The sequence below is a fragment of the Lepidochelys olivacea genome (assembly GCF_965140295.1).
Source record: "Lepidochelys olivacea isolate rLepOli2 genome assembly, chromosome: 5".
NCBI classification, from domain to species: domain Eukaryota; kingdom Metazoa; phylum Chordata; order Testudines; family Cheloniidae; genus Lepidochelys; species Lepidochelys olivacea.
In genome coordinates, this window is record NC_140415.1 from 73,388,440 (window position 1) to 73,405,784 (window position 17,345).

The following is a 17,345-nucleotide window of genomic DNA, read 5'->3' on the forward strand; positions in this document are numbered from 1 at the left end:
GGGATTCCCTATGTCCCAGTGATTGCTGGCTGCAGTATTGGCCCCTTGGGACTCTGGAAAGTGAGCAGTTAAAGCCACCTTTGTCGTCTTAGGAGTCATGTGGACAAAGGATGGAGCTAACACTCCGGCCCATAGGCCATGTCTATACTTACACCTAGATCAGTGCTGCTGTGATTGAGCAGCAGTGTTGATTTAGCAGGTCTGATGAAGACCCACTACATCGATGGCAGAGAACTCTCCCATCAACTTCTGTACTCCAGCTCCCCGAGAAGCATAAGGTAGACTGACAGGAGAGCATCTCCTGTCGACACAGCACAATGTAGACACCGCTGTAAGTCGACCTAAGATACGTTGACTTCAGTTACATAACTTATGTAACTGAAGTAGCATAACTTAGGTTGACTTACATCTGTAGTGTAAACAGTACCAAACAGTGTTGTTCAACAGCTCAGGAGAGGAAGTGAAGAAGAATGCTGTCAGTATCCAATTGAAAACAGAGGGGAAATGTGTGTGGGCAGAATGAAACCTTAACTGTAGTGTGATCAGAACATCCTGATTAATATCTGTTCTTTTGCAAAATGTACCAAGAAATATTTGGGCTAGATTTTCAAAATGGTCCAGGACCATGTATTTAAATGTATGCACAAGTCAGACAACTATACAAATGTTACTTAAAACACCTGTTTAGCTATTTGCATGCACATTTGCCAATGTGTATGCACACATAATAACTAAGCATAGAATTCTGGGTGCATTTTTATTTGCAGACCTTGGCACTCCATGTGTGGACCAGATTTCCAAAATGACCACAAGTGGTCAGACCTCAATTTTATGTCTCATCCAAATGACAGCACCTCTCTAATTCTGTGCCAGGAGAAGTGGCTTATTACTGTGTCAGATGGAAGTGTGCCACCTACCGAATCACCAGCACTGTTACTTGCCTCACAGTGAGGTTTCTTATGCATTTGCCGACCTATATAGTATTCACAGGAGAACCACATGGTAGGATGTTAACATTCATGGAAAACTCACTTTGTATAATTTTGCCTAATAGCATCAAATTTACATAAACAGTAACATGCAGAAAATTGTTTTCATGATGACATTAAGGGACACATTTTCAAATTGTCCCCTTACTTTGACATTTTTACAAGCAAATTAGGCATTTATGCATGCAAATGATGTATTTGCTTGTCTAATTACCCAATTTGAACAAATGATGTGTTTCATGCAGACAGGTGGTTATACCAACAAGAGTTTGTGGACCCATTTTTAGTGGCCCAGTGAAAAGTTTGTCCTTTACCCTGTATGTAGGTAACAATCTATCATACGCTACAAAATAAGCAAAAATATATTACAAGAGTATTTTTAAGGTGCTGTGTCACTGCTGGGTTATATGTTGATTCACCTCTTTCTGTTTTGTCATGCAGTAAGTGTTGGATTCACATTGGCCTTATACGAAATTAGACATAATAAAAAGAAATTCCTTACTCTGTGCCATGCAGATTTGTATCCAAGACTTGTTCCTGTCAACCATGCTGGAGTACAGCAGCCCTCAGTAATTTTGACAATCTCTCCAGGCTTAAGAGGGGAGAAGAACAGACCCTGGGTGACCTATAGATCAGTGGTTCTCAAACTATGGAGTGGGCCTCTCAAGGGAGGCATGGAAATGTATCAAGGGAGGTGTGTGGGGTGGGTTTTTTTTTTTTAAGAGCTCTAGCTGTCAGCCCTGGGTGGCTGGGGCTTGTGCAGAAAGGCCATACACATCTGGGAGGTGGGTATAAAGGGGACAGCTGGAGCCCCACCACCCCAGGACTGACAGCTGGAGCCCAGAGTTGACAGCAGAACCCTGCCACCTGGGCTTTGGCTTTCCTTCTCCCCTCACCGATCCCTCACTGGAACGTGGCAGCAGCAGCCCAGAAGTAAGGGTGACAGTGGGGCGCTAAGTCTGCTGTGAAAAGAGAGGACAAATATCACTTTTCACCATTGCCACCCTTACTTCTGGGCTGCTGCTAGCGCAGCACTAGCTTCAGAGCTAGGAACCTGGCCAGCAGCTGCTGCACTTCGTTCTGCCTTCAGAGCTGGGTGGCGATATATGTACTTGTGTCTATGGGGCGTAAACAACTACAGACAGAAAGAAGGGGGGCCCGATCAAATAAGTTTGAGAACCACTGCTATAGATCATTTTCTAAAAAGACAAAGATGTATCTACTGAGGATGGGATCTTTTTCACCCCCAACTTGGAAAGTTGTGGTGAAGGTGTGTGGTGTCTGCTCTTGACCACCAAGAAGAAAGGATGTTTTCTCCTTCCAGTCACTTATACTTGGCTGTGTGTGGTGGGGAGGAGATAGGGTTGGGGATTGCAAGAGTAATATATTTTCACTCTGGCTGGCTCTAGAATGCTTCTTTTAGTCAGAGATTAGTGATGTTTTTGGAACCATGGGCAGCCTTTTGAACTAGCTTGATGTGGTCACTTCAGAAGCAGAAATACCATTTCCAAAACTGTAGTAGCCTCTGTAGCTATAACACCAGGGTGATCCAGAGAGCTTCTGAGGACTGGCAGCCAAGAAAGTTGTGTTTTTCAATCTTGTGCCCTTAGCTTTTCCAGTTATATTTTATAATAATAGAATGGTTGGATTGTCAAACAGTGAACAACAGTTTCAGTCACTTGCAGTTTGGAATCACAAGTAAGCAGCGGCTGAAATACTTTGTTGAATGGGGGGTCTCTAACATATCATGAAGCAGTACAGCTGATCCACTTATTGTGTATGTGCTGCCTTTACGTTTCTGTTTTTGTATGTTCTCACAGTACTGAATCAAATAGCAATAGTGTCTGAAAATTTGATCTTTTACCTTAAAATAGATTATAAAGAAGCCCTTAGTAAAGGTGTCCTTAGTTTAATTTCATTGCCCTCCATATTCACCAATATCCTGTGAAGATCCAGTATGAGTCTGCTGTGGATTTACAAGATTAACTTCTATTTGTGCACTAGATAATTTAACTTCAGGCAGTCTCCAGTATAAGAATTTTAGAGAAAATGTTTGTGTATACCTATACTGAATTTCTCTCTTTTTATTTTTATATAATTTGGGTTGTGAAGTGCATATTTTAATGTCTTATTGTGTGAACATGGAAACAAAAAATTGTTGCAAGAATAAAAGTAGACGTGATATGTTACTTTTTACATTATTTATATCCAGTGATGGAAACCTAATATTGTCTATAAAGTTTGTTGCTTTTTAATAAATAATATAGGATTAATTTTTTTCATGCCACAAGTTTGAAATGCTTCCTATAGACTCAGACTCAAAGACTTTGTGGCCAGAAGGGACCATTGTGATAATCTAGTCTGACCTCCTGCACATCGCAGGCCACAGAACCTCACCCACCCACTCCTGTAATAGATCCATAACCTCTGGCTGAGTTATCGAAGTCCTCAGATCATGATTTAAAGATGTCTATTTTCAGAGAATTCATCATTTACTCTAGCTCATACCAGCATGTGACCCAGGCCTCATGCTGCAGAGAAAGGTGAAAAACTCTGCCAATTTGACCTGAAGGAAAAAATTTCCTGACTCCAAATATGGTGATCAGTTAGACCCTGAACATGTTGGCAAGACCCACTAGCCAAAGACCTGGGAAAGAATTCTCTGTAGTAACTGAGAGCCCTCCCCATCTAGTGCCCTGTCTGTGGCTGTTGGGGATATTCACTACTAAACAGTCACAAATGGGCCACATGCCACTGTATCAATCTCATCCTACCATTTCCTCCTAAATTTATCAAGCTCAGTCTTGAAGCCAGTTAGGCTTTTTGCCCCCATTGCTCCCCTTGGGAGGCTGTTCCAGAACTTCATTCCATCTAATTTCAAGCCTAAATTTGTTGATGGCCAAGTTATATCCATTCATTCTAGTGTCAGCAATGGCGCTTAACTTAAATAACTCCTCTCCCTCACTGGTATTTATCCCTCTGATGTATTTATAGAGAGCAGAAAGCTCCTTGAGTCTCTTCTCATAAGGTACCAAGTATCAGAGGGGTAGCCATCCACAAAAACAATGAGGAGTCTGGTGGCACCTGAAAGACTAACAGATTTATTTGGGCATAAGCTTCCGTGGGTAAAAAAACCCACTTCAGATGCAACTGATGCATCTGAAGAAGTGGTGTTTTTTTACCCATGAAAGCTTGTGCCCAAATAAGTCTGTTAGCCTTTGAAGTGCCACTGGACTCCTCGTTGTTTCTCTCATAAGGTAGGTTTTCTATTTCTTTGATCATGCTAATAGCCATATTCTGCCCCTGTTCCAGTTTGAATAATTCATTCTTAAACATGGGAGACCAGAATTGCAAACAGTATCCCAGATGAGATCTCACCAGAGCCTTGTATAATGGTACTAGCGCTTCCCTATCTCTACTGAAAATACCTCGCCTGATGCATCCTAGGATTGCATTAGCCTTTTTCACAGCCACATCACATTGGCAGCTCATAGTCATCCTGTGGTCAACCAGTCCACATTTCTTCTCTGAGCTACATGGGTGTGATGCTGATTAGCCATATATTTAATTTAGGAGTCCTTTTAAATTAATGAGTTATGCCTGAGCAATAAGGAAAGAACAGAATCCGTAGAGTAGAATCCTGAGGTCAGTACACAGGCAAAACTCCCATTAAAATCAGTGGGAGTTTTGCCACCATATGGATTTTAAATATGGTTGCATACATTCCATAAATATGGAACTAATAATGAGAAAGTGCTTCTTCACTGCAAACCTGTTGTACTGATTTTTCTAATATAAATTTTCCTTTCATCTACATTTTTCAAGAAAACTTGAGAAATTTCCTTTATTTTCCTGTGAAATTGTATGTGAGAATTGAAAGGTGGATGAGGAACTGGTAAAAGGGGAGACTACAACTGGTCATACTGAAACATGAACTGTCAGGCTGGAGGGAGGCTACTGGTGGAGTTCCTTAGGGACTGGTTTTGGGACCAGTCTTATTTAACATTTTCATTAATGACCTTGGCATAAAAAGTATGAGTGTGCTAATAAAATTTGCAGGTGAGACAAAAAGTTAGACAGTATTGCCAATACAGAGAAGGGCTGGACTCTTATACAAGAAGATCCAGATTACTTTGAAAACTGGAATAAAAGAATTGGGATGAAATTGAATAGTACAAGGTCAGGCACTTAGGGACTAACTACAAGAATTTTTGCTATTATCTGGGGCCAAATATTAGAATTTTTCTTTTTCAAATTTTGTAAAATGTGAAAAAAATATGGCAAAACCTTTGAAAATGTAGGTGGCCTTTGAAATTTCAGGTGTACCTTTATTGAAAGCAACAGAAACGTAAAATCATTGAGAGGAAAAATAACATATATTCCATTAAGCTCTATTGAAGGAACTAGTTCTACTTACATAAAGTTTGAGTAGGACTGATGGATTTCTTCCACTATGACATACAGATAGACGTGTTTTCATAATATGTATTCCATACTGAGATTTTAAAGATATTAAAAATTTAATTTCCTACATTAAGTGATTCAATAACATTTTTCTTCCATACGGAATTTTTAAGATCAAATTTTAATGTCTACTTTTACAAATGCATATCTTAAATTGAATTAGACTTAAGGTATTGTTTTTAGAAAGCCGTGGCAATTCTAAGTATAGACTTTTAGCAGGAGATTTCTTATTGTCTTTATCAACAAATTCTGTAAGGTGTGTGTGTTTTTTGTTAAGTTTTAAAACACTATTGGCTTAACATTTATTTGGCTTGTTCTAAAATAACTAAACTCTTATAACTAAACATTTAAGTTGCTTATATGTTACAGAGACAGATTAAGTGACGTCTGTCTTCCTCAAATTCAAATTCAGAATGTGGGGTTTCTGTATTGTCTCTCTCTTTGGCAGACAGGCAGGTTATTGTTGACCTGTTGTTTCTGTACAATTGGGCTCTCCAAATAGTTGAGCCTCTGAAATAGCCATTTGATCGTTCCTTGAACTGAATACCTGATTCTGACTACATTTTTGCACACTAAATTCTGTTGTAGTCTTTCAGCCTCTTTACTTTTGGAAAGTTTGGCTCTTTGTATTTGCTAAATACAAAGTGGCTCAATTTTGGCAAACAAAAATTTAGAAATTTGACTTCATACCAGTATTTAATAGAGAATTTCATTTCCACATCTAGCATAAAAGGCTTGCTATTCAGAAAGTCTGTAGAGAAGGTTTTGAAATAATTTGGGAAGTGTATTTGAGCAATTTATGACCAATATTCTGTGTACAGGTTGCCTATGTGAAACTTAGTCTATGCAGTTTCTTTGGCATACCACAACTAGTTGGTGCTAGTACTGAAGTAAGCAAAGATAAGAATGATATCTATGATGAAGGTAAAGAGCATTAAAGAAAAAGTAAATATTTGCATTAAAAAATAAGGTAGATTTCATTTTTACCAAAAAAGAATTTGAAGTACAGCTAGCCAAAGACTCAAAAAGTAATAGCAAAAAAAATTATAAGTACATCAGTAGCAGGAAGCCTGCTAAACAACCAGTGGGGCTACTGGATGCTCGGGATGCTAAAGGAACTCTCAAGGACGGTAAGGCCATTATGGAGAAACTAAATGAATTCTTTGCATCGGTCTTCATGGTTGAGGATGTGAGGGATATTGCCAAACCTGAGCCATTTTTTTTAGTTGACAAATCTGAGGAACTGTCCCAGATTGAGGTGTCATTAGAGGTGGTTTTGGAACAAATTGATAAACTAAACAGTAATAAGTCACCAGGACCAGATGGTGTTCACCCAAGAGTTCTGGGTGAAGGAACTCAAATGAGAAATTGTAGGACTACTAACTAGTCTATAACCTATTATTTAAATCAGCTTCTGTACCAAATCACTGGAAGGTAGCTAATGTGACACCAATTTTTAAAAAGGGCTCCAGAGGTGACCCCAGCAATTACAGGCCAGTAAGCCTGACTTCAGTACTGGGCAAACTGCTTGAAACTATAGTAAAGAACAAAATTGTCAGACACATAGATGAACATAATTTGTTGGAGAATAGTCAACATGGTTTGTCAAGGTTCCTCCCCCACTCTGAACTCTAGGGTACAGATGTGGGGACCTGCATGAAAAACCTCCTAAGCTTATCTTTACCAGCTTAGGTCAAAACTTCCCCAAGGTACAAAATATTCCACCCGTTGTCCTTGGATTGGCCGCTACCACCACCAAACTAATACTGGTTACTGGGGAAGAGCTGTTTGGACGCGTCCTTCCCCCCAAAATACTTCCCAAAACCTTGCACCCCACTTCCTGGACAAGGTTTGGTAAAAAGCCTCACCAATTTGCCTAGGTGACTACAGACCCAGTCCCTTGGATCTTAAGAACAATGAACAATCCTCCCAACACTTGCACCCCCTCTTTCCTGGGAAATGTTGGATAAAAAGCCTCACCAATTTGTATAGGTGACCACAGACCCAAACCCTTGGATCTGAGAACAATGAAAAAGCATTCAGTTTTCTTACAAGAAGACTTTTAATAAAAATAGAAGTAAATAGAAATAAAGAAATCCCCCCTGTAAAATCAGGATGGTATATATCTTACAGGGTAATTAGATTCAAAAACATAGAGAACCCCTCTAGGCAAAACCTTAAGTTACAAAAAAGATACACAGACAGAAATAGTTATTCTATTCAGCACAATTCTTTTCTCAGCCATTTAAAGAAATCATAATCTAACACATACCTAGCTAGATTACTTACTAAAAGTTCTAAGACTCCATTCCTGGTCTATCCCCGACAAAGACAGAATACAGGCAGACACACAGACCCTTTGTTTCTCTCCCTCCTCCCAGCTTTTGAAAGTATCTTGTCTCCTCATTGGTCATTTTGGTCAGGTGCCAGCGAGGTTACCTTTAGCTTCTTAACCCTTGACAGGTGAGAGGAGCTTTCCCCTGGCCAGGAGGGATTTCAAAGGGGTTTACCCTTCCCTTTATATTTATGACATGGTTTTTATAAAGGGAAATCATGCCTCACCAATCTACTAGAATTCTTTGAGGGGGTCAACAAGCATGTGGACATGGGGGATCCAGTGGATATAGTATATTTAGATTTTCAGAAAGCCTTTGACAAGGTCCCTCGCCAAAGGCTCTTATCCTGTGACTGCTTACTTTGCTTAAGAGGGAAGGTTCTCTCATGGATTGGTAACTGGTTAAAAGATAGGAAACAAAGGATAGGAATAAATGGTCAGTTTTCAGACTGGAGAGTGATGTCTCCAGGGGCCTGTACTGGGCCCAGTCCTATTTAATTTATTCATAAATGACTGGGAAAAGGGCTAAACAGTGAGATGACAAAATTTGCAGATGATACAAAACTACTCAAGATTGTTAAGTCCCAGGCAGACTGCGAAGTAAGGATCTCTCAAAAAGGTTCAGAAAAGGGCAACAAAACTGAATAGGGGTATGGAACGGCTATCGTATGAGAAGAGATTAATAAGACTGGGACTTCTCAGCTTGGAAAAGAGATGACTAAAGGGGGGTATGATAGAGGTCTATAAAATGATGGCTGGTGTGGAGAAAGTAAATAAGGAAGTGCTATTTACTCCTTCTTATAACACAAGAATTAGTGACTACCAAATGAAATTAATAGGCAGCAGGTTTAAAACAAACCATAAGGAAGTATTTTTTCACACAATGCACAGTCAACTTGTGGAACTCCTTGCCAGAGGATGTTGTGAAGGCCAAGATTATAACAGAGTTCCAAAAAGTACTAGATTAATTCACGGAGGATAGGCCAATCAATGGCTATTAGCCAGGATGGGCAGGGACGGTGTTCCTAGCCTGTTTGCTAGAAGCTGGGAATGGATGACAGGGGATGGATCACTTTATGATTACTAAACAACAGAACCCTGACTTTTGTGATCAACCAGTTGCATGAACCATTTTTATTCCTTGATTAATAAGTACTTGTGTATGTACTTGAGCAATGAGCAGAGGTCATGCACTCAGCATGTGGAAATATTGACCTTTGTATGCTCTGGTGAAATCACCATAGTATCAGATGTGTCATGCCTTGGAAGAGTTATGTTTATGTACCCCGTCTTCTTAAGTGTCCTTTCTCACGATTGAGAACTATAAGTGAACTGTGCTCAGTGTTGTTTTTTAAAAAGAGTTAGTTGAAAGTCAGACAGAGATGAAATAGCAAATAACTCTATGCATTTATTAGATACACTTGTTGAATGATTATTACATTAACTTATGCTCTGTACCTACTGTAATTTTGAATGTTTGAATTATGAATGTTTCAACTTTGTGGACTGTTCAATCTCCAATTAGTTCATGAACTGTAGTCTTCCATTTCTTCTTTTAAAATAAATTGTGTGGCCATCACAATTGTAATAGCATTAGTTTATAGTTCTCACTTTCTTAACCCAAAGAGCAGCGGCATTTTCTAAACTGCAAGTTGAATGAATTCTTAGGAGGATGTAAGTGTGTTTGCAGTCTGTAAGAGTTAATAGAGGAAGTTCAGGTCACCATTTAAACTCTTGATTTGAGAAGAGAGGTGAGATTGCTCGAGGACACTGCCAGTGAAGAAGAGTTTGCTAGGTACTGTACACTGTTTAGGGTACCATTCACATGTTCATAGTCCTCCTGCAGCTTCCTGTTAGAAATTTATTGTGGTATTTAAAAATCAACTTAAAAATTCTTAATAATCTGATTTTAAAAAAACTCTAACAACCTTAGTTAGGAAGGATTCTCATCTTTCAGCTATGGAAAGGAATTTTACATACTGCCCACGTAGTGAACAGCTTGGTTCAGACTATATTTACAGTACCAGCCATTCCTTTTTCTGCCTCATGGCAGGATGTTATCACTGATGAAACACTGCTAGCGTCATGGATTATTTTCCCTCTTGAAAAGCTGCTCATAGAACCTGTTTCTGCAGTTCTTACTTGAATAGTTCCAATTCAAATCAGTGGGAGGTCTGCCTGTGGAAGGACTTAGCCAGTTAGGATCATGAAAGAAAGGAGATGCCATAAGTTGTTTATTGTATGTGAAATATTTTAACTCAAGATGATAGTTATCAATTTTTTCCCACTCCCAGAGTGAATTTTTTGTTTGGTTTGGTGTTTATTTAGTAAAGTTTGGGAGGTGACAATTGATAAAACATAGTGAAGTATCTGATACCTTTTGTGCTGAATTGTGCTGAAGGCCCCTGATCCCGCGAAGGCTTACTTATGCAGCGTGTGTAGCTTTCAGCATGTGATCAGGCCCACTGAACTCATTGAGGCTACTCATGTGCTACAGTTAATCATATGAGCAAGCACTGCAGGAAAGGGACCTAACATTTCATGTCATGCAGTCATAATTTAGGCCATAATCCTGATAAAGCTTTCATACATTCTAAACTTTACATACTGTGAGTAGCCCATCAATTTGAATGGGACTACTCACACTATGGAAAATTTAAGCATGTACAGAACTCTTAGCATATGCAAGGCCTTAATAAAAAATTACAATTAGAGGGTATAAGAATTTGCGTAAACTTCAGTTTTATATTAACATCTTTTACGTCATTTTCTATTTTATATAAAAGTTCTTTCTAGCTTAAGTAAAATTATGTATTGAGTTGTTTAGTTATACCTTTGACTCCATAACACATTGGGTTAGGAAATAGTATTTGACATATTTAGAGTTTTCAAATGTTGTCAGTTGTAGTGCTGCTAATGACCAACTACTGCATATTTTTTTTTTCTTAAAAAGACGTTTATAAACCCTTTACTAAAGTAGACCTTATATTTTATTATTTCAGTTGTTCATGGTGGACAATGGAGCAGATGACTGGAGAATAGCCATGACTTACGAGCGTATTTTCTTCATCTGCTTGGAAATACTGGTGTGTGCTATACATCCCATACCTGGGAACTATACGTTCACATGGACAGCACGGCTTGCCTTCTCCTATGCTCCATCCACAACAACAGCTGATGTGGATATTATTTTATCTATACCAATGTTCTTAAGACTATATCTTATTGCCAGAGTTATGCTTTTGCATAGCAAACTTTTCACAGATGCCTCATCTAGAAGCATTGGAGCACTAAATAAGATAAACTTCAATACACGTTTTGTTATGAAGACTTTAATGACAATATGTCCGGGAACTGTACTGTTGGTTTTTAGTATCTCATTATGGATAATTGCTGCATGGACTGTCCGAGCTTGTGAAAGGTAAGTCTCTTTTTCCTTTTATATATATTTAAGAAACATAAATGTCTTACAAAGTGTTTTTCTTCTAATCCCTTGGATACTATCTCATTATCTTATGTTGAATGGAGTGGGGCTTCCAGTACCTGGGACATGTTGATTGCTAGTTGTATTGTGCTTTTTGTATCATGGCTCTCTGGAATTCTTTACTGCTTGACCTCAAAGGCATTTGAAAGGGATGCTTAAATTGTCAGATTTCTGCCATAGCGTTATGTGAATTTTTTACTTCGTTCTCATTTTATTTGAGTGCTTTATTATGAGTAGCCTAGAACATTAAAGTGGTAGATGAGTGGACATGAGTGCCATAAACATTACTTTTAATAATAGTCTTTAAAATTCTGCATTAATATTAGGTCTCAGTCATTTTAGGTTATGGTTTACTACAGTTATTGACAATGGTGTAAATACATCAGTAATAGGAAACGCCAGTGAAAAACTGATTCCAAAAACTCTCATAATTCTAGTGCCCTTTAATTAAAATGAAAAATCAAAGGTGTAATCCCAATATAGTCTATTGATAGATCTTTTTATTTTGGTTAGGTTGAATGCATATCGTTTATGTTTACAAATACTTGATTTACTGAGGTAGAAATACAAATATAACAATAGAGGAAAGAGGTAGGAGTTATAGTGGTTGGCACGTTTTTCTGAAGTCCAGAAAAAGTGCACTTGATAGCCTGATATTTCGTTAACTTTATGTTTCAAGCTTCAACAACCAATGGATGTTGAACAGGCATGGAACAAATCAGTATCCGTACTGACACCATCAAATCTGATTTCTCAAAAATACCGCTTACAAAAAGAAATGAGCAGGGTAACTTCTGACTACTGTGGACTCGAGTGAGTGAGTGATCGAGAACAGGTAGCACAGGACCATTTGATTGACACAGTTAAGAAGAATCTCTGAAAGATTTGATGCCTAGCATGGTTCTCAGGCCTACGTTGAAATACCTTCAATTACTCATTACTTCTTCAAAATATTTCCAAAATTTCCACTATCAATTGCTGATCACTCTGTAGCCCTTTGCCTGTGTGTCCATTTTGAAAACAATTTTGCAGTTGCTTTCTGGCAGTCAATTGCTGTAGACACGTTTTTGAAAGTTGCTTGCCACATCTCCTCTCAGTTAGGTAAGGGGAAAAGTGGCAAGTTTTATAAACCTAATATGGAGGTTATCTTATCACAGTCTTCCCTGTTAAAAACCTCAGCACTGAGAAACAGTGGCATAAAGTGTGATACAGTATGTTCCTTTGGATTGTCAATGATCCAAGTGCTGTGGTGAAGATGTACAGTGTATATCATGTGATGCCAGGAATAGCTCATCATCAGAGGATATTCTGAAACACCATGCTAAGGATCACATATCATGTTATTTATTGACAGAGACAAGGTAGATGAGGTAATATCTTTTATACGACCAACTTGGGTTGGTGGTATAGCTTTTGACCAATACAGAGCTCTTTTTCAGAAGACACTTGTACCTTCCACCAACAGAAGATGGTCCAATAAAAGATATTACCTCACCTACCTTGTCTGTCTCAGCTCCTGGGTCCAACAACTACAAAGATTAGTTATTGTCTGACAAAATAGTCCCCTCAGCTGGGACAAGTAGAACAAATTATTATTAATATATTTTATTTATTAAAAGTCAGTTTCTCCTCCTGAATATGTTAACAAAAAACTTCAAACATAATTCATTTTTCACCAATTTTGTCCCCTTTTTTTTGTCACACTGCCTCCAATTTCCCTTCAATTGGGACACCATCCAGTAGCCTCCCAAGAGGAGCTGAGCAGATTCAACTCCTACTTAACACCATTGTTTTTGAATGTACTGTAATTTAATTATTATTAAATCACTGTATTTGCCCTATATCAAATGAATATTCAAAACACTATGGTAAAGCCAGTTTCTGTTAAGAAGAAAGATACTGAATGAGAATAGTGAGGTTCCTGAAAAGCACTTAAGCATATGAGTACTTTTGCTAATCTGATCTAGTTCCATTGCACTCCGACAAAACTGCAAATATATCATGACTGTGACTTGTCTTAATCCCTGCAAAATCAATGACAGAATTTGTGAATTTTGAATTGCATTTGCAGCTCTTGAATGCACTATAATGAATATACCAGGTGATACCAGGCTGGATCGTTCACTGATTTTTTTTGTTATTTTTAAAAACACCAGATCAACATACAGTAGTCCTAGGATTAACTTTATACTTGGTGTAACTGCACTTCCTTCAATAGAGTTAAACGAGAGATTAGTTTGGTTCCTTATTGTTAGTAATTATGAATTTTAAAAGTTCTGGCCTAATGCATGGGGAATTGGATACTCATTTCCTATCATTAATGGGAGTTGCGTGGCCAATTTCCTGCACATTACACTTCAGATTTCTCCTGAAGGGCTTATGCTTCATAGAAGAACTGCAATGAATCAGTGTAACTGGCCCAGTTACTAATTAGTCAAATTTAAAAAATTGTGGCTCCTCACCCTATACTGAAGTACAGTAAGAAAGTGCCCCAGGCACAGAATGCTAAAAGGCGTCTATATTTTTAAACCAACTTTATCTTCTTGTATATATTCATAGATATAATAGTAGTTAGAGATAGAAAAGACAATTTAGATCATTGAATCTATTCTGAGGTTAGTGCAGTTATAATCCCCAGATGGAGGATGGATCTGAAACTGTATTTAATGGGCTTGATTCACTCCCTAGCAAAAATTTACATGTTTCATTTACTCAAGTTGATTTTTCCATCACAAGTAGAGAGAACCTTTATTCTAGTAGGTTGTTTTAAGTGTGTCAGAAAATAAACATTACAATTAGAAAGAACTTATAGTTTTACTTGTCATTATACATGGCAGTCTAACATTTTAATTGTTTTGGGGGGAGGCAGATTCTTATTCGGCAGAAATTAAAACTCTGTGAGGATTTTGATTTATTTTCCTGATGAGAGATAATGAAATAAAGGAAAAGTAACTGTTCTGTTCCAACAACTATCACTAATTCTCCTACAGACAGAGTGGTAGATAAAGTTCTGTAGCAAGTTCTTTTAGTGTTTCTGTGACTGTGTATCTCCATATCAATTTGCCTGACTATTCCAGTTAGTGCAAAATAGTGTGGATGGAGACAGGACTCACCAAAAATAATAAAAATCATGGAATGGATATTAGACTTTATCATCCCATTCCAAAGCACGCATGAAGGTTTATGCATAGCCAGGAATAGCTAATGGCAAACAGAAAAGGCATAACAGATTTTCATGTAAGTGCTGTAAAATCCTGAGTGCTCATGTTACAACAGAAGCAGTAGCTGAATGACAGCCCAGTAACCAGTCCTGTCTGGTTTAAACTGACCAATCAGTTGTCCGGTTGGGACTCTGGAGACTGTCACATCATAGACCTCATGGAAATATGATGGATAGGTTTGAGTGGGAATATTCATGGCAGGGGAGGAAACCTCTGTCTCTAGATTAGTCATTGTTTTGACTATCCTTTGGCTTCACTTAGTCTAAACACTTTTTGTGTCTCCCTCAGTGTTTTATATGGCACTGAGCATAGTGTCAGCTCTCAGCAAATTAACAATAGTTGGTGGCATCCTTTGTGTTGGTGTGTGCATGAGACATTTTACAGAATGCTGCTTAAGGTCATCCTTGAGGGCATTAGGTCTGAATGAAAATAAGGGCAGGCAGGTAATGTGTACTGAGTGTAGGCAGTCTAGCAACGTTCCAGGGTAATCTGGCAAAAGGAACATGGAAGATCAGCATGGTGGAGGTATTTAAGTCTTTACCATATAGACTGATTGTTTGTGGTTTCTAGGGCTGCAAACGTGGCATAGTGTTGAATACCTACACCTCACCAGCAGGTATCAGTTTAATTGCACAGCTGTCTGTCATGAATGTGCTCCCTAAAATATATCTTAGTTTTATCTGGCCCAACCCAAGAAATGCTTAATTTATCATTTGTCTTTTTGAGACACATGGATCTTAATCTACAACACTCATGAATGCCTTTGCTTATAGGGTCCATTATTCAAGTGTGAAACTAATAGTTTTTTACCATCTTCATCATAGTGATCTTTCAGTTGTTGCTGAAATGGCTCTCCATTCCGGCAATCAGTCAATTACAAAAGGTGAAATATAAATCTCTTCAACCTCCACAAAAGTTAGAAACACATTAAATGTTTAGTGTTTTATAATTGAAAAATGGCGTGGCAAATTTGCTTCAAACTTAAAAAAATTAAAATAAAAAACCCCTTTATTTCGGGCTGAAAAGAGATTATTTTTCCTGGCACAAAGGAGGATCAAAAAGAGAGTTTAAAATGGAATGCTGGTTACAGGCATAACTATAATATGCTCTGCATATATTCCAGCACATCTCTGTAAAAAGATTGAGCCAAAGTTTGCCCTCATTTACACTGCTATATGTCCAGAGTAGCTCCATTCACTTCACTGGATTTTCTCTGAATTAACAGCAGTTTAACTGAGAACAGAATTGAGTACACTACATTTTCCTTACAAATGACAGTGGCACCTTGTTTGCTTTTGTGTGTCTCTCTTTTGACATTTTTGATGGTGAAGCCATTTCAGACAAAGAAGCTTATGTCATAATTTTTCCTCATTCAGATTCTGTCCTGTCCTGTCCTTGATTTAACTCAAATATTTGTTTGCTCTCTTTTTGTGTTCAGTTGGACTTCCTCTGTACTTGCTGTACATTCTTTCATTTTCCTACAAAAACATGAACTTCTGTGTACCTTATTTTCTGGAAATCAGATGTCATCTCAAAGGTTTCTACAGGAAACTTAGAAATCGTAAGTGTGAGGCAAATTCTAGAAATCTAAGAATCCCTTTTTTCATACTGACAACTCAGACATGTCAAGCCTCTAAATTCTCATTGAAGATGAAAAGTTATTTAGATATCTAATTTCGTCATGACCTGTGCCCAATATCTTTTGCTGGTGTGAGAGAGAAATTTGTTCTGAAGTATACGTATAAAGCAGAATGCCACTTCAGGCAGTGATGTGTACTACCAAAACTAATATCATATGGTAAACTGAGTAGATCCCTGTTTTCTGCATTGGCTGTCTATCTATTTTTAAAGACTGTAATATAGATTTTTACCAAAGAGGCTGAAGTTATGTGAGTTACAGTAGCTCCCAGATGCATTAATCAGGATTGGGGGCCCCCATTATATTTATAATCCTCCAGACATATATGCAGTAAAATCTATTCCCTGGCCTGCAGATCTTAGTCTAGTTGATAGTGATGTTAAGAACTGGCCTCCACCTCTTTCTGCACACTTTCTCACAAGTTTCATCCAAATCTTCCCCCTCCCCTCAGATTTCCTTTCCTTCCCCTCCTATATCTCTCCTCCTTCTTTCCTGTCACAGAGGCAGAAGTTTCTTCACTGCTCTCCTCCTCTAACCACCCACTTGCCTCAGTAACCCCAACCCAAGTCTTATGTCTGTTACACTCACTCTTATCTCATCCCTCCCTTTACTCTTCTGCTTAACCTCTCACTCTTCTCTTGCTCTTTCCCTTCACAAAACAAACATGCTTTAGTCTCACCCATCTTAAAACAAATCCACTCTTTGCCCCACTTGTCTCTCTAACTATTACCCTTTCCCCCTTTTCCCTTTAATGTCTAAGATCCTTGAACACACTGTCTGCAATCACTGTCTGGAGTTCCTCCAGTTCCATTCTAAACCCTCTCTAGTTTGGCTTCTGCCCTTTACACTCCACTGAAATTACTCTTGGCAAAGTCTCTTATGACCTATTCCTACCTCAAAGCTCAGAACCAGTACTCCCTCCTCATTTTCTTTGACTTGTCAGCTGCCTCTCGGACAGTAGACCACATTCTTCTTGAAATTTTGTGCTCCCTTGGCTTCCATGGTTCTCCTTTCACCTCTCTAACCACTTTTTCAGCATGTCCTTAGGAGGATCCTTCTCATTTCCCCTCCAACTTTCTGTATGGGGGTCCACAGAGATCTGTCCTTGGTCCCCTTCTCATCTCCCTCTACACTTGGTTTCTGGGTCATTTCATTCACAAACACAAATTCAGCTACCATTTGTGATGGGGTGTTCACCCCACACAGGTTTAGG

At 38.5% G+C, this 17,345-nt stretch overlaps 1 protein-coding gene across 2 annotated transcripts in view; it reads left to right on the forward strand.

Annotated features, from left to right (window-relative positions):
• The window catches only part of KCNN2 (potassium calcium-activated channel subfamily N member 2), a gene marked incomplete at its 5' end in the record, with an annotated part of 107,512 nt that overhangs the window by 18,087 nt on the left and 72,080 nt on the right, over positions 1-17,345 (forward strand). For both annotated transcript variants that reach the window (XM_084628238.1, XM_084628239.1), the window contains one exon: positions 10,791-11,209. In XM_084628238.1, coding sequence (XP_084484364.1) covers positions 10,791-11,209 — 419 coding nt within the window. The remainder of the gene's footprint in view (positions 1-10,790; positions 11,210-17,345) is intronic.